At 53.9% G+C, this 17824-nt stretch overlaps 1 protein-coding gene across 6 annotated transcripts in view; it reads left to right on the forward strand.

The window, feature by feature from the left end:
• Positions 1–16197, forward strand: part of BCL11B (BCL11 transcription factor B) — a 94502-nt gene extending 78305 nt beyond the window's left edge. For all 6 annotated transcript variants that reach the window (XM_068550185.1, XM_068550051.1, XM_068550257.1 and 3 more), the window contains one exon: positions 13851–16197. In XM_068550185.1, coding sequence (XP_068406286.1) covers positions 13851–15916 — 2066 coding nt within the window. In that variant the 3' untranslated portion in view covers positions 15917–16197. The remainder of the gene's footprint in view (positions 1–13850) is intronic.
• The last annotated feature ends 1627 nt before the right edge of the window (positions 16198–17824 follow it).

The raw sequence follows: 17824 nt of genomic DNA on the forward strand, positions 1-17824 counted from the left end.
TTCTGGCAACGTACGCTAGGACTTTCTCAGTTTTATCGCCTCTCTTTCCTTCCTCTCTCCCTGCCTCCTCTGCCTCCCTCTCTACCCGCCTGCCTCCTTGCTTCCCTTAGAGGTTGTTTCCCCCATGTTAGGAGGGGGACCTGGCCCGCTCACGGGCAGCGGCAGCCTCATTTGGATGGCATATGCTGTACCCATGTACAGGAATCCTGTTCTGTGGCCTTAAATGTTGACTAGTTAGTGGGGCATCCAATAGGGTCAGGTGCCAGGTGCCAGGTTTCATTTCACCCATCAGCAGCCCATCTTTGAGAAATCTAGAATTGGGTGGTCAGCGGGTTTCGTGCTGGGCTTGTCTGGAACGCCATGTGGCCAAGTATGCATGTGACAGCGTTAGAGTGGTTTCCTGGGCTCAGCCAAAACCCATGCTTCCGCTGGCTTCTTCCCGCCAGCTGGCGGCCCGAGCCAGCCTTGAGGTGCTCCGGCCATTTGGAATTCACGGGACTCCACCTCCCCTGGGGCCTGAGCTCCTCAGCTTGAGATTCTCCAGTGCAAACCCGACAGGACATCCTGGGGGCCTCCTGGCTCCAGATGTACAGTCGGTTTGGGCTGCAGCTCCTCTGCCCCTCCCACCCCACCTCACGCTCTCCCCACCTCTGTCGCCAGCCAGCCTCCACTTGCCCCTGCACATTTCCTCCCGCCCTTGGCGTTGCTACCGCCTTCCTCTGCCCTTGTGGGGTGGGGGCGTGGGGCAGTGCTGTGACCACCACGTGCAGGAGGCGCGTCTGGTCCAGCCCAGTGCCTTGGTTGGGTCTAGCCACTGGGCCACTCAGCCACATTGCTGGGGTTATTGGTGTTTCGAGAGAGGCTGAGTGGTGAGCCCTCACCCGTGTGTGTGTGTGTGTGTGTGTGTGTGTGTGTGTGAACCTGTGTGCAGCCAGTGTGGGGGCTGCTAGGTTTCTCTTTCCCATAACCTCCCCTGGCATTTGGTGCATCTCCGAACCCCCTGATTTTCTGGTCATGCCGGGCAGCTCCGTTGTGCAGAGGGGCATCTGGGAACTTCGGCACTGTGAGCCGTGCCTGGCGAGGATGACCATCTCCCCACCGCCCGCGGGCTGCAGGAAGCTGGCACCGTGGCAGAGGCAAAGCACCGCAGAAGTGCCGCAGGTTTTTCATATGGAAATGTGAAATAATGGGGTGATTAAATAGAGCTGTATATTAAAGTACATCTGACATTAGAATTACCATAATGTGCTGTAGCCTTAGGCTGAGTACTTTATTTGCCATCTGCGTCGGCCCAAACTCCCCCGGGGAAGCGCTAAAATATTCTGAATAAACTCAGCTCGAGTTCTTATTGAGAGTAAAATACCATTTGTGGCCCGTCGTATTGATTCGTCTTAATTGTGGTGCAGAAAAGAACATTCACTCGCTGGTGACTTTTGTGCTCGGTGACAGGCTGTCTGGAGTTACTGTAACATTGCGGTTGGTTAACCTGGATGGGGCCAGGCGGGCACCTCGGCTCCAGCCGGGATGCCAAGGTGCCAACCCCGGGCGCGCGGCACAGCTGGTGCTTCCTGCCAGGCCCCCTGCTCGCCTCCAGGGAGGGCGCTGGGGAGCAGGGCGCCCACACGGGGGCAGAGGCCCCTCCCTACGCCTGGCCTCGGCTCCCCGCAACCCGGTGACCAGCCGGGAAAGATGGCGTACTGGAGGAGGTGGTCCTGCAGGGGCGTGACTTCAGTCTCGGCTCTTGGTTGGAGGGAGGTACTAGACATATTTAAGAAAACAAAACTAAAAAAAGAAAAGAAAAAAGAAAAGAATCCACCCCCCCCCCCCCCCCCCACGCAGAGTCAAGCTTGGGTGGTTACCGGTTAGTGGCGGTGGGGTCTCTACCAGTCCTTGCAGCTCTTTTGTGGGGGGGGGGGCATGTGACGTGGAAGTGCTTCTGCGTTAAAGAGACATGACTCAGCGGTGGGAAGCACTTGGTGAGACAGACAGCGCTCCCCCGTTCATAAGGTCCAGTTTTTATCCTATCATCGTCTATCATTATACACAACTTATTCAGATATTCTCCACAAACCTTGGGCTAGCATGTTTTTCTCACAAATTCCGAACAAGGGAATAACCTTTCACTTCAGAGACAAATGAGACAGATTTACAGGTGCGCATCTGCTGTTTCCTTGTGTTTTATCAATCCCAGCGGACCCGCACACTTTTGCTCTAACGCACGCTGCTCAGGACAATCTACGTAATATATTACCGCTTGTTTGTGGTGTGTGGCTATGGGTCCCCTCTGCGTTAGCTAACCCGTGTAACTCGGCATCGAGGCTCTCCGTAACGTCAGTTACCTCCTCCGAGCTAAACGTACGCTCCATTAAAACGAGGTTTACTGCCCCTGCAGTACTTCTTGGGGTGGAATGTGGAGACTTCTGTGGATTTAAGGAAAGGAAGGATGGAGGCCTGCCTCGTGAAGGAAGTCGTGAATTACAGAGAAGGGAGACTTCCTGTGTCAGCCAGAATGTGTGTGTGAGATGTGCTTGGCGTGTGTACACGTGTGCACACGTGTGTACACACCGGCGCTGAAGCACCCAAGCAGCTCACTGCGTGATGGGTTTTGCCTGTTTATTTCTTAATTCACTCTTTATTTTTCCATTAAGTGATAAGGATGGTTTGCTCTATGCCTCCTCTTCACGTTCTCTGCTAAATTCCCGTCCCCAGAATTCTAGAATCCTCTCAGAAAACCCTATACTGCGGGGGAGAGGGTTGGGGGAGTACATTCATCTCTCAGTCCACCAACACCCACTGGAAGAGTGTGGGTCCTTTTCAGAGAAGTCTACAGAAAGCAGATTTCAAGGGAGTCTGACGATGCAGTCATCTATCTCGGGGAAGACATTATCTCCATCGCATGTGGGAGCCTGGTGTAAAGGGGGGCAACTGTATAAAGATGATCTTGAGGAGTGCACTGTAGTTTTCCAAGAATGCTGTAAATGAGTTGCCACGTATAAAATCACTCTGTGTGTCTTGCCTCCGGCTCTTCCATCTGACTAGCACACACCACGGTTCTCACCCTGCCCCGAGATGCCCCCTCCACAGTTAGCGGTGTTGCTTTGTTTCAGGGCTGGGTGGCTGTTTCCTGAGCCTGAACTGCACACCTGGTGTGACCACAGAATCGAGCAGTTGAAGTCAAGACTGTTTGGGGGAAATCTGGGGTGTATGGGGCCTGCAGCCGTAGTTCAGTTTTCATACTTCCCTGTTCCCCCAAGAGTCTGGACCACCCCATTCCTGGAGGTGGGCTTCTCAGCCGTGGGTGTTCAGATAAGAGCCTTGCTGGAATAATAGAACTTCTGCTGGAGAGGGTGATTTAGAAGCCACCTCGCTTCCTAGGCTAGTGATCCTCATAGATTGGACTTGAAGTTCCCTCTTTGTGTTTTCCACCCCCCAGTTTCATTTCTTTATACACTAGGGTTTCTTAGTTTGGGAAGGGCAGGTCTGGTCTGCAACCAAACTCTCCGAGGGGTTTACCTCCATCCTTTCGTTGTACTGAGATTTTGTTGTACTGAACAGTTCGTGATTCAAATAGACCTTGAGTGTGGGCTTGAAAATCTTCATTTAAAAAAAAAAAAAATCAAAGTTTTCATTGTGATGGAATTTGCAGCAATGGAATTTGGTCTCTCTCCAGCTCAGTTTCTTTGCGTGTTTTCAGAGCCTACTCAGATGGATCCCGCCTCGCCTCTTCAGTTCCACATCCAGGTCCTCCCCTCCGTGAATCTTAAGATCCCACCTCCATGCTTTTGTGCCTGCAGTTTCCTCCACTGGGCACACACTTTCTGTCCTTTCTCTGCACAACGGACTCATTTTTCCTTCTGAGCTGAGTTCCAGGGTCTCCTCCTGCGAGAAGTACCCCCCCGATCCTCCCAGGCTGTCAGTCTCTCCTCCTCTGGGCCCTGCACCGTGTGGCACACCCTTTCTTAGTGAACTAGTGGCCTGAGCCCTTCCTGCATGTTTGTGGAGTCAAGAGCCTCTTGCCCTGGACTGCAGGCTCCGCGTGGGCATCCCTCCTGAGCTCAGTGCGGGCCTGGCAGACGACACACACTGCCTGCACGTGTAGAGTAAAGGTAGGAAGGGAGGAAGGAGCAAAGGAACAGACGTGTGGAGAAGAGCCTCTCAGCTTTTGCTCCAGTGGTACGGTTTCTGGGTGCAGATGTAGTGTTGTGCAGACCTTGGGTGTTGTCCTTAGGGGCTTCCTGGCTTTTTAGGAGGAGAATGAGAACACCGAGAGCGGGGCATCTTCTTCACGTTTACGATTTAGCCCTGGGTTTGGAGGGTGAGTGTGGGTGAGTGAGGACAGCCCTGCACGGGGAACCCTGCAGAACGAGCAGGGGATGCCTCGGATGGAAACACTCTTGCACAATTCTCCGCAGGTCCTTGCCTTTCTCATCGCCTCTCCTATCTCCCCACCCCTGCCTGCTTCTGCAGCCAACAGAGCTGCTTTTTCTTTGGTGCACCCCGAGGGTGTTCACGCAGGGCTCTCCGCCCCGAGTGCCTTCCCTGCTGGTTCTGGGCAGGTGCCACTTTCCCTGTGTCTGGCTTGAACTCACCTCCACGCGGTGTTTCCTGCCTGCCTCTTCCCTGGATGCTCTGAGGTCACTCGGCAGATCCTGCTCTGCCTCAGAATCCTTTGTGTCCACAGCTTAACCCACCCCTGCTCCCCCCGACCCCCACCTGTGGCTGATCCCTCCAAGTAAGTAGGTCCTGTTGTGGGTCCTAGCACTTAGCACATGGTGACCGGATGGATGAGTGAATGAATGAATGAATGAATGGGAAAGGGATGTCCCTAGACCATTTGGGACAAGATCAGATTTCCTTGGGTTTAGTAACTTCCCAGGATGCTGCTTTTACTCTGCTGGGGTTCTTGTGCCCCTGGCTGTCTAGGGGGATGCTGGGGCCTCGGTTTCAGGCTGTGATGAAGCCTGAAGGCCCAGTCCTCCAGCCCGAGGTAACTCCGGGCATCGGAAGCACAAAGCTGACCTCTGCCGCAGGGACGCTCTCAGGGTGAGTGGACCGCAGCGGGGTGAGGTTTCTTACTTGTGGGGCCTCTCGATTCTCAGCCAAGCTCCACGTGGCATTTCCTGCAAAGAGCCTCCAGCTTGCGGCACCGGCCAGCTCGCTGGTGTGCTCGGGGGCAGGTGGAATGGTGTGCTGTGGCTGGTTCAGGGCCGGTTACGGCAGAGTTTGCAGGCCCGTTGGAGGGGCAGCCAGGTGTGTGTCAGACACGACCCAGGCCCTGGGCTCAGACCCAGCCGTGAATCTGGGCTCTGCGACCCACAGGCTGTCTGACCCGGGGCCCCTCACTTAACTGTGATGAGACTGAGTTTCTCTTTTACATAAGATCTGGATTAGAGCCCACTTTCCAGAGTGGCTGTGAGCGCCCACAGGTCCACCTCTGGCACACGCAGTGGTACGTGAGTCAAGCCCACTAGAGTCAAAGGCAGGTGACGACAGCTTGGTGATCAGTGTCGAGCAGCATTCCCCCAAGGCTGTGGGGATTCAGAGGGGGCTACGCTTGGGCTGTGTCTAAGAAGATGTTTTGCAGGAAGAGGAGGAAAGGCAGGTATTCCAGGCAGCTGAAACGGCAGGTGCAAGGAGGTGTGAGATGCACGGGCAAGGAGAGGACCAGGAGGGTGGGGGGCCAGCGCGTGAGTGGGCAGTGAGTCCGGCCGGATCCTGAAGGCTGAGAGCCTGGTGCTTCCTCCGGGCAGCAGGGGCCGTCAGGGCTGTGATTTGGGAGGGTCGCTGGCCCGCTCGCCCACTCTGCCAGGGCGGCTTAGAGGTGGATGGGGGCGGTGGCGGAGCGTCTGGGTTCTTTGGAGTCACCTGGATCCCAGCATCCTCTGGTGGTTGGAACACAGCCAGCGGAGAGGCGTGGGCATGCTGGGCAGAGTCCTGCCCAGCGAGCCCGGGAAGCGGGGTCGTGTTGAGTGCTGAGCTGGGCCCTGCTCCAGAGGCGGCCTCGCCTGGAGGGCAGACGTCCTTGTTCTGCCTGTGATGACTTTAGCCACGCTGACCATGGGGGAGCAAACAGACAGAACACAGCTAACACAGGCACCGGCAATTCTGAAGCACATGTGCGTTCGTCACCCTGCTGGTGGCCGGAGTTGCGGCAGTAGGCAAGATCAGCTCAGCCCCGGTCCTCAGGGAGCTTGGAATCCAGACCAGATGATGAATTTTAAATAAATAACCCAAGGCCAGTCACGTGGCCTCCGGCAACTTACTTGTGGTCTCTGAGCCTTTTATTGCTCCTGTAAGTGGTCACGGGCAGAGAGTTATCCTGAGACTACATGGGGTGAGGCAGGTTCTAAACCCCAAAGTCAGCCAAGCCCTTGCATGCTTTTCTCTCCCAGCACCTTGAACTTGGCCCTAGCAGCATTCAGACTTTTCATGAAATAATTGAGAGGGTTATTAGGTGCTCTCGTCTCCCCCTGGAATTCGAGAGCTGCATCCCTCGATACGAGCAGAATACCTAGTGGATAAAGGGTGCCCAGCTCCTACTTCTTCAATGAATGAATGAAAGGCAAGTGCAGGCATTGCTCTCAGCAGGACACACCCTGCTACCCAGTCCACTCAGCCCTATCTATCTTGGTCCCCCCCACTTAGTGGGCTTATGTGAGCTGGGATCCAGGGATGGCAAAGAGGCAGACGCACACTCTATGTGGTGGTAATGGCTGTCTGGAGCTCTGGGTTAAAGAGGATTCCGAGGCCTGGTGGGGGAGTGTGGGGATGGATTGGCAATGTCTGCCACGGGCATTGGCGGAGGGGCAATGGCTGTGTTAGACTGAGGCTGCCTCAGCACTTCATCACCAGGGAGACCATTTAATAGTAGTAGTAGTGCTACTGTTGTCACCACCAGAACCAACACCCAACAAAGGGCATCTATTACCTTTCCATGAGATAATTGGCCTGATTTCACCAAGTTCTTGCAATTCTAGCCGAGAACAACACACCTCCACATTTCACTAGCATGTGGCTGGAACGAAAGGTAAGATCCCGAGGCACACACAACTGCCCTGTCTCCTACCCTAGGGTCCCTTGACTTGGGAGGGGCCCAGGTCTGCACTCTTTCCTCTGTTGACTAAGCTTTTATCTAGAGCACAGCTGGCTGTGTGGCTCTGGGCTGATCACCTTATCTCTTCCAGTCTTCAGTTTCCTCATCTGTGAAATGGTGCTGATGACAGTTCTTGACCTTGGGAGTTGTGAGGACAGTTCTCCTTAGCTACAGGCAGCTCGTGTAAGGGTTTAATGATGGTTTCTTGTTACGGCTGTTATTATCGCCTTAGCTCCACCTTCTCTCTTGGAGAGGCTGAGGTTTTGTTTGATAGGATGCTTTCAGAACAAGCGGGGATGCTTATAGATTTCATAGGTGACTGTGCTCAGAAATGATATGAACACGAAACTAACAGAGTTCCCCAAGGAAACCAACTGACATTTTCTTTCTGGGATCATGAAAGGGAAGACAGTCTTTAAACTAATAAGGGGCCTACACATCTAGAGATAATAGTGACAATAATGATTAACATTTTGGCACTGAGGAGATGGCATTGCTAGTGGGCATAGATTCTGGAGGAGGATTGGGTGGTTGGCCAATGAATCCAGCCCTCTCCTTGGGCACTGGGTACCCTAAAATCCAGAGAGGGGAAGGGGCCTGCCACAGGGAGACCCTGGATCTAACAGCCTGCCCCAGAATCCGGCTGCCGGTGTCTCATGACCCCTTCACCAGGTCCTGAGTGGCACGTTGCACTGTAGGCTCACCTGCTCTCTTAAACATCTCCACTCCAGGGACGAGGCCCGTGGTGGACCCGACTGGGCTCCATGAAAGGGTAATCGATGCCCTTCACTGGGAAGACACACACAGTGTGACAGGAGGACCTTTTCACTGTGCAACAGGCCCTGACAAGTGTAAAGGGAACGATCTCAGGTGGTGCTGTGGGGGGCGGGGCAGCTGGGATGGAGCCAGGGCTCGGGAAGCCTGAGCGGGGACATGGCCCTCCCCTTGCTGGCTGGGGGACTCTGCTTCTCTGAGCTGCAGCACCATCACGTGCCAGCAGGGAGGTGGTCCTTGCCTGGCCTCCCTCAGCGGTCGTGTGAGTGACGCTGAAATGCGCTAATGGCTGTGAAAATGCCAAACCAACTGTCAAGTGCTTTGCAAACTGTAGAGGGCCACGTGAAGCCAAGACCCAGTTCTTTCTTCAGTGTCCAAGTGTCAGGACTCTCATTTTTGCCTCCAGCTTTGGGAGGAGAAAGGCCCTGGCTGGTGATCACCCAGGCCCTGCTTGAGCTGGGAGGTGGTGTCTGCTTGTGGCTTCTGAGTAGCCGTGAACCACTAAATCCCCTGCAGGCAGGAATACCCTTCTACTGGGTATCACTTGGCCTTAGGAGAGCCCTCTTAAATTATTGCTCTCAATTATGGCCTTTTTATTGAATAATAACTCAACGAAAGGTGTGCTTTTTATTGAACATCCCTGATACCTTTATTGGTATTATTAGAGTAACCAGCATAATGAGGAAGAACAATTATTTAAATGCTCATTAAAAAAAGAAAAAAAAAACTACTACCAGCAGAGGGGGGGGCGGTAGCACTTCATTGCAGGAGCCCAGTTGCGTGTTTGTTCCCAAGAGTCACGATAAAAAATTATGTTTCCTCAACGTTTGCAAGTTTCTACTTCCCTGGAACCTCTAATGCATTAGGCAGGCTGCATTAAAATTCCTCCAGGGGAGAGGGTGTGGAGAAAAGGGAACCCTCTTGCACTGCTGGTGGGAATGTAAATTGATACCGCCACTATGGAGAAGAGTATGGTGGTTCCTTAAAAAACTAAAAACAGAACTACCATATGACCCAGCAATCCCACTCCTGGGCATATACCCTGAGAAAACCATAATTCAAAAAGAGGCATGTACCACAATGTTCATTGCAGCTCTATTTACAATAGCCAGGACATGGAAGCAACCTAAGTGTCCCTCGACAGATGAATGGATAAAGAAGATGTGGCACATATATACAATGGAATATTACTCAGCCATAAAAAGAAACAAAATTGAGTTATTTGTAGTGAGGTGGATGGACCTAGAGTCTGTCACACAGAGTGAAGTTAAGTCAGAAAGAGAAAAACAAATACCGTATGCTAACACATATATATGGAATCTTAAAAAAAAAAAAAAAAAAAAGGTTCTGAAGAACCTAGGGGCAGGAGAGGAGTAAAGATGCAGATGTAGAGAATGGACTTGAGGACACAGGGGGAAGGGTAAGATGGGACGAAGTGAGAGAGTGGCATGGACATATATACACTACCAAATGTAAAACAGATAGCTAGTGGGAAGCAGCTGCATAGCACAGGGAGATCAGCTTGGTGCTTTGTGACCACCTAGAGGGGTGGGATAGAGAGGTTGGGGGGAAGACACAAGAGGGAGGAGATATGGGGATATATGTATATGTATAGCTGATTCACTTTGTTATACAGCAGAAACTAACACACCATTGTAAAGCAATTATACTCCAATAAAGATGTTAAAAAATAAAAAGAAAAGAAGATTCCTCCAGGGTTTTATTACTGCCAGAGTTGCACTGAAAGGCATCCCTGAAACATCCACTGCCAGGTGCAAGATGGATAATAAAAAACAAAACATGCAAAGCCCAACCATAACATGTGCGTAGTGATGTGTGAATTTTATAGGGTGTGTCCACATACGCGATCTCATTTGCTCCCCCAGCCCTCTTTGGAAGCAGATATGTTATTCCCACTCTACTGATGAGGAAACAGAGGCTCAGAGAGGTTAAGTGACTTGATCAACATCACTGTGCTGGGAATGTCAAGGTGGAGGTATGAAGTCACGCTGCCGTCCAGGGTTCTCTTTAACAGAGATCACAGGGAGCGTTTCGAATTTGAGAAAAACACAGGGCCTCCCTTGAAAGCCAGGAGAGCAAAAGAAGACCCAGTGTGGGTTTCTGCCAATGGATACCAAAAATGTCTGAGAAAGGAAAAAGGAAGGAAGCAAGCAAACAAGACACGGGCCCTGGGTTCTGAGTCGCCAAGCCCGATGTAGTGATCCAAGTGCAGCTGACGTTTCTAGGCCTCTAAGCCAGGTTTGGCGTTGTTGGGTAAGTCGCTTCAAAATAACCTAGGTGTCGACCTCTCAGTTGGAATGTCGGCAGCCACAGGGGCAGCGTGTCGGGACACGGATCCTGTCTGGGCCACCAGCAAAGTCGGCACGTGGTAGAGCTTCCAGCTCACCTCTGGGCAGGTGGCCCTGAGCTCCAGGAGGGGGGACAGCCCTGAGTCCGAAGCAGCCCTCTCACCGAGGGTCTTCCGCTGCATTTAAAAATGAGCCATGGGTGACTGTGTGTGTTGGGGCTTTAAAATATTTAGTGAGTTTTTGAACAGAAAAATGTTCCGAGCGGCTCTTCAAAGGCTTCCTGACATTGTTCTCAAAAGTGAGCAGCCCCAGTGCTCAAGGCTACTTCTAGGTAAGAGATAACCATGAAGTGGTAACATGGAAATGAACATTTTATTTAAAAAAGAAAGTTACGAAGGAGAGCGGAAAGTGCGTTGTCTAGGGAGGGCCTTTGAGGGCTGGGAGATTTTAAAAACATCGGAAGCTGTCAGATCCTGGGAAGACAGGCACCTGTGGTGAATCTTGCCATGGCATGGAGAGAAGTGTGGGAGCCAGATGGGTTCAGGCGTGCGGGAAAAGAGCTTACCCCGGCTTGGCGAGGGACCCTGGAATCCTATTCAAGGGATACACACAGAGCTTTTCTCCCCCTGATGGTGAATTCCGGGCAGTTAACTTCCTCCCGGTTGCTCCAAGTTAAGAGTTTTAGCAGTGTCTTTTGCTCTTGTTTTTTTTTTTTTTAAACAAAAAGTGGAAACATCTGGACTCTTCAGGACATGCAGGTACATGCTTCTCAGCAGCTGCCGTTTGAGTTAAAAAACATATATATTTTAATTGGCCATTTCATTCCTGGCCTGCCTGAGAGTTTTGCATTGTCTTCTGATACCCACATTCCTCACGGGCAGTAGAACTTTCTAGAAAATGTGTAGCCATCAGAAGAAGAAACAGGAAGTGCTCTGGAGAGACCCAAGGAAATGAAGATGATGAAAAAAGAGACTGGGGGAAGGGAGGCGGCCCGTCTTAAAACCCCGAGGAACCAAAGCAGCTGTGTGCAGTAACTCGGTCAACGAGAGTGGCTGGAGCCGAGGTGAAGGGTACAGCGTGCTACTTAATTGCAAGATCTATGACCTTGTGGGAGGTGGTGCTTCATTTGTGTTATTAGCTCCTGTGTCAGAAAGGGACTTTCCCTTTATCTTCTTATTTATTACTTATTCTGCCTTGCTCCAGAAAAGGATTTGAGGAGGACTCTAACTATTGTGGCTTCTGGCCAGCTTTCCCATGAGGCTGTCTGAGGGGAAGAGTTCTGTCCCCCACACGCGTTAACTAATAAGCCAGGACAGGAGATGGTGCCTCCGAGAAGCTGGCGCTCTCTGCCATAGCGGGGTGGCACGGAGGACGGGAAGACTGCGGTGTCCGTGTGGCCTTACCGCTCCCGCAGTGAGGACCACGGCCGCCCAGGGCCTTGGGAAGGAAAGGCCCCGTTTCCAGGTGGGGAAATTCTCCCCAGGGGCTCCAGCATGGGGAACTGAGTTACACAGACATACTGGGAGGAGGAAGTTACCCGGACACCCTGGAGAAAGAAAATTGCCTCAGAAGTTCTCCTGGAGCTGTGTTTAAAAGTGAGGTGAAGCTGACCTTCGGAATTCTTTTTTCCTTTTTGTCCTCCCCGCCTCCCCCCACCCCTCCTGGTCTCCTCACTACCAAACACACAGACACATGTCCTATTGCACACGAGCGTGCAGTGATGCCCAGAGACCACCAGACCTGGAAGGCAGGTCTTGGTTTCCAGTGGTGGGTGATCTGGCCCAGTTGCTTCTGCGTCTGGGAGAATCTCCACCCTGCCCCCCTGCCCCCTGGACAGCCCGCACACACTGCATGTCTCAGGGAGGTCCAGGCCCCTTGGACCTTGGACCTTGGGAGAGGTCAAGTTTAACCTGTATGGAACTCGGGGCGTTTGGTCCCAGAGCCACTTGGATTTTACTGCTAAGGGTGAAGCCCCCAAGAGACATAATTCGTGGCTGGAAAACCAAAAAAATTCGTCTCTGTACGGGATTTCAGAAGTCCTTAATCTTCCAGGGAGTGGCTGAGATGGGGATTGTCTGCTCCAGCCCGCCCCGCTGTACGCCCCCCTCCCCTTACTGATACGGGGTATGAAAAGTAACATGCACATTTGGCTCCACCAGGGAGTTTGCGGCTACCGTGCTTTATCAGCGTTAAAATCTTCCAGGTACAAGAAAGTTTGAAAAAACAAAAAGGGGTATTTCAAGATCTCAGCCGTGATGTTGTGTTCCCTTTTCCTTCCCCGGCCAGTGAGCAAATCTGATGGTGGAAGGCAGGACCTGCCCACACCTGTCCTGTTCACATGAAGCATTAGGAGAAGAGGTTCGGGCTGGAGAAGCAGCCAGTTTCACCCGCAGGTTGAGGACATTGGCCAAAAAAGAGGTTCTGGTTGGAAGGTCTGGGCTCCATTTTGTGATGACCCTAATGATGGACGAAGACAGGGACGCTTTGGCTCCATGCCACCAGCGTCCCCTAAGACTGGCTCCCGATGTCACCAGAGCCAGTTTGTAACAAATCCACACTTGCCACCATTAATCCTGACCGTCCTGTCAGATGTGACATTCTTTCACTCAGTGTTTCTGGCAAAGGACCTCACCCCTCCCCCTCCCCAGGGGTCTCTGGAGGCCAGATTCCACACTGTGGTTAGGGGTGTGTGTGTGTGTGTGTGTGTGTGAGGCCAGGAGGGCAATGGTGGGGGGCAGCTGTCACCCAGTAGTGATGTTCATGACATGCCGAATGCCTTCTGTTCCTACGCATCCGTGTTTAAATTTGACAGCGCTTTCTGCACGGACCCTGGTGTATGAAACCCCGGGATTTCCTGTACTTAAAATCCCAAATGATGCAGAGGTATCAGCCGTTTCTTTTAAAATGTTTGCAAGGCGATTTGGTTTGATTTGTGCTTCTTAGAACTTCCTTGGATCAAAGATTGCCTAGTCAGTGACTGGGGCGGGGCGAGGGGAGGGGGCAGTTTTGCCCCCCAGGGAGGTTTGGCAGTGCCTGGAGAGATTTTTGATCCTCATGATTGGGAGGGGAGGGAGTGCTACTGGCTTCTAGTGGGTAGAGGCCAGGGCTGCTGCTGAACATCCTACAAAGCACAGGGTGGCCCCCGGCCCCCAGGCGGAGAATCATCAGGGTCTACATGTCAGTAGTGCCTTGCTTGACGATCTCTGGTCTAGACCGTGGCCAGTGTGAAGGTAGCCCTGAACGGCTGAAATCTGCCCTGCTATCTTTTATGCAGTCCAGCCTTTCCATACTTCCTATTACTGGTATCAGGCATTCTCACAAACACATCTCCTTTGGCTTCTGAGGCGATGGGCTTAAGGACACCGTATTTTAGGGGCACAGAGGGATGTCTACCGAATTGGAGTAACTTGCTGAGGTCACACGCCTGGTCCGGGCTTTGCCGGGGCCGCCAGCCCACAGAGCAGGCTTCTTCAGCCCCTCTGCCGGGGATCTGCCAGGGGGTCGCAGGCCTGGGCCTGCTCAGAAGCCGTCCCGCTGCTGCCGCCCTCAAGAGCCGCGGATCCCGGGACGCACTCGGCCCCGGCTCGCCTCCAGGTCAGTGGCCCCGTGGTGCGCGAGCCCCCGTCCTCCGCTTCTCACGCTCTCTCTGCCTTTCCGTCCGTGTGTCTCCCCAGGTAAAGATGAGCCTTCCAGCTACATTTGCACAACATGCAAGCAGCCCTTCAACAGCGCGTGGTTCCTGCTGCAGCACGCGCAGAACACGCACGGCTTCCGCATCTACCTGGAGCCCGGGCCGGCCAGCAGCTCGCTCACGCCGCGGCTCACCATCCCGCCGCCGCTCGGGCCCGAGGCCGTGGCCCAGTCCCCGCTCATGAATTTCCTGGGCGACAGCAACCCCTTCAACCTGCTGCGCATGACGGGCCCCATCCTGCGGGACCACCCGGGCTTCGGCGAGGGCCGCCTGCCCGGCACGCCGCCGCTCTTCAGCCCGCCGCCGCGCCACCACCTGGACCCGCACCGCCTCAGCGCCGAGGAGATGGGGCTCGTCGCCCAGCACCCCAGTGCCTTCGACCGAGTCATGCGCCTGAACCCCATGGCCATCGACTCGCCCGCCATGGACTTCTCGCGGCGGCTCCGCGAGCTGGCGGGCAACAGCTCCACGCCGCCGCCCGTGTCCCCGGGCCGCGGCAACCCTATGCACCGGCTCCTGAACCCCTTCCAGCCCAGCCCCAAGTCCCCGTTCCTGAGCACCCCGCCGCTGCCGCCCATGCCCCCCGGCGGCACGCCGCCGCCCCAGCCGCCGGCCAAGAGCAAGTCGTGCGAGTTCTGCGGCAAGACCTTCAAGTTCCAGAGCAATCTCATCGTGCACCGGCGCAGCCACACGGGCGAGAAGCCCTACAAGTGCCAGCTGTGCGACCACGCGTGCTCGCAGGCGAGCAAGCTCAAGCGCCACATGAAGACGCACATGCACAAGGCCGGCTCGCTGGCCGGCCGCTCCGACGACGGGCTCTCGGCCGCCAGCTCCCCGGAGCCCGGCACCAGCGAGCTGGCCGGCGAGGGCCTCAAGGCGGCCGACGGCGACTTCCGCCACCACGAGAGCGACCCGTCGCTGGGCCACGAGCCTGAGGAGGAGGACGAGGAGGAGGAGGAGGAGGAGGAGGAGCTGCTGCTGGAGAACGAGAGCCGGCCCGAGTCGAGCTTCAGCATGGACTCGGAGCTGAGCCGCAACCGGGAGAACGGCGGCGGCGGCGGTGGCGGCGGGGTGGCCGGGGTGCCGGGCGCGGGCGGCGGCGTGGGCGGCGCGGCCAAGGCGCTGGCCGACGAGAAGGCGCTGGTGCTGGGCAAGGTCATGGAGAACGTGGGCCTGGGCGCGCTGCCGCCCTACGGCGAGCTGCTGGCTGACAAGCAGAAGCGCGGCGCCTTCCTGAAGCGCTCGGCGGGCGGCGGGGACCCGGGCGACGACGACGACGCGGGCGGCTGCGGCGACGCGGGCCCGGGCGGCGCGGTCAACGGGCGCGGCGGCGGCTTCGCGCCGGGCGCCGAGCCCTTCCCGGGCCTCTTCCCGCGCAAGCCGGCGCCGCTGCCCAGCCCCGGGCTCAACAGCGCGGCCAAGCGCATCAAGGTGGAGAAGGACCTGGAGCTGCCGCCCGCCGCGCTCATCCCGTCCGAGAACGTGTACTCGCAGTGGCTCGTGGGCTACGCGGCGTCGCGGCACTTCATGAAGGACCCCTTCCTGGGCTTCACGGACGCGCGCCAGTCGCCCTTCGCCACGTCGTCCGAGCACTCGTCCGAGAACGGCAGCCTGCGCTTCTCCACGCCGCCCGGGGACCTGCTGGACGGCGGGCTGTCGGGCCGCAGCGGCACGGCCAGCGGGGGCAGCACGCCGCACCTGGGCGGCCCGGGGCCCGGGAGGCCGAGCTCCAAGGAGGGCCGGCGCAGCGACACGTGCGAGTACTGCGGCAAGGTGTTCAAGAACTGCAGCAACCTGACGGTGCACCGGCGGAGCCACACCGGCGAGCGGCCTTACAAGTGCGAGCTGTGCAACTACGCGTGCGCGCAGAGCAGCAAGCTCACGCGCCACATGAAGACGCACGGGCAGATCGGCAAGGAGGTGTACCGCTGCGACATCTGCCAGATGCCCTTCAGCGTCTACAGCACCCTGGAGAAACACATGAAAAAGTGGCACGGCGAGCACTTGCTGACTAACGACGTCAAAATCGAGCAGGCCGAGAGGAGCTAAGCGCGCGCGGGCCACCCCCCCACCCCCACCCCGCGCACCTGTACAGTAGCCCCGTCGCCAAGCGAGAGAATGCTGACCTGACACTTGCCTCCGTGTCGCCGCCGCCGCTCGGCACCCCCTGCGAGCCCCCGGGGTCCCAGGGGAGGCGGCCCTCCAACCTAACCTGTGTCTGCGAAGTCCTATGGAAACCCGAGGGTTGATTAAGGCAGTAAAAATTGTGGAGCCTTTTAACTGTGCAATAATTTCTGTATTTATTGGGTTTTGTAATTTTTTTGGCATGTGCAGGTACTTTTTATTATTATTCTTTCTGTTGAAATTCCTTTAAGAGATTTTGTTGGGTATCCATCCCTTCTTCAGTTTTCTTGTGTTTTTTGGTTTTTTTTTTTTTTTGGTTTTTTAAAAACTCAGTAGTAGCCTGAGCGATGACTCCCGAGCTATGTAGAGGGGAAGCATATATTTTAAATTATAATTTGGGGGGGGGAGGGCGCTGCTTTTTTGAAATCTAAGCTAAGCATGTGTAATTTCTTGTGAAGAAGCCAACACTTAAATGACTTTTAAAGTTGTTTACTTTTTTATTCCTTTTTTTTTTTTTGTCCTGAAATAAAAAGTGGCATGCGTTTTTGCTTTTGTTTTTGTTTTGGGGGAGGGGGTGGATGAACAGCGGATAACAATCTTTAAAGTTGTAGCACTTTGTTTCAGAATCGGAAAGGAGATGTAGCACTGATGATGTCCCGAGTAACAGAGGCCTTTTCTGTGTTGATTTCAGCTTTGCAATCCATAAGGAAACCTTTGAGTGGTGGGGGGGGAGAGGCCTTCAGAAAACTCAGCACTGCCAGAGAAACAGGAGTTTTTGAGGGCTGCCCCTGGGAAATGGCCCAAGAGCATTCTAAAATTGTGCATTCCCAGCAGATCCCGTACTTTTCTCGGAATGTCGGTGGGCCCTGGGATGCCATCTCTGCTATTTGCCGTAGATTCGACTAAATAAAATGGGCTGAGGGTACTTTTGGGGGTAGACGGTGGTGGCCTGCAGTGACACAGAAAGGAGAGAAACCAACGGTGTTCTTTCAGGTTTCTTCTGGCTTGACAGCTTCTCTCTCTCTCTCTATCACCCCCACCACAGAAATCCGAAGTCATACATTGCTGCCAGTGACAACTGATCGTTTCCCAAGCAGACAAGTGTACTGATGGTGAATTGAGGGAAATTACTATTCTCTCATGTAATGCACACTGATGACATTGTACGGACGGGGGTTGGGGGGGGGGGAGTGGGGGGAGGATCTTGCCAATTTCAGTTCCCTTTTACTGGAAAACGGGAAGAGTTCCATCCGAAGGTGCCCAGCGCTACTTCCCAGGTTTTTTTTGTTTTTTGTTTTTTCTATCCCATTAGGTTGGAAGGTACTAAACATTGGACTGTTAAGATTAGACATTTGAATTCTGTTGACCCGCACTTTAAAGCTTTTGTTTGCATTTAAATTAAATGGCTTCTAAACAAGAAATTGCAGCATCTTCTTCTTTTTGGCCCAGAGGTGGGTTAAACTGTAAGGGATGGCTGAGACTGAGTGTCAGTATTGCTAAGCGTGGCATTCACAATACTGGCACTATAAAGAACAAAATAAAATAATTTATTGGACAGTTTTTCTACTGCCATTCAATTTGATGTGAGTGCCTTGAAAACTGATCTTCCTATTTGAGTCTCTTGAGACAAATGCAAAACTTTTTTTTTTTTTTTTGAAATGAAAAGACTTTTTTTAAAAAAATGTAAAACGAGAAAAGTACATTTCTTTAGAAACAAACAAAGCCACATTTACTTTAAATAAATTTTCAAAAATCCTGGTTGAAGACATGAAAATGCCATAAGACCCAATCAAATGAAGAAATAAACCCAGCACAACCTTGGATATCCATTAG

This window comes from Eschrichtius robustus, chromosome 1 (genome assembly GCF_028021215.1).
Source record: "Eschrichtius robustus isolate mEscRob2 chromosome 1, mEscRob2.pri, whole genome shotgun sequence".
Lineage (NCBI taxonomy): Eukaryota > Metazoa > Chordata > Mammalia > Artiodactyla > Eschrichtiidae > Eschrichtius > Eschrichtius robustus.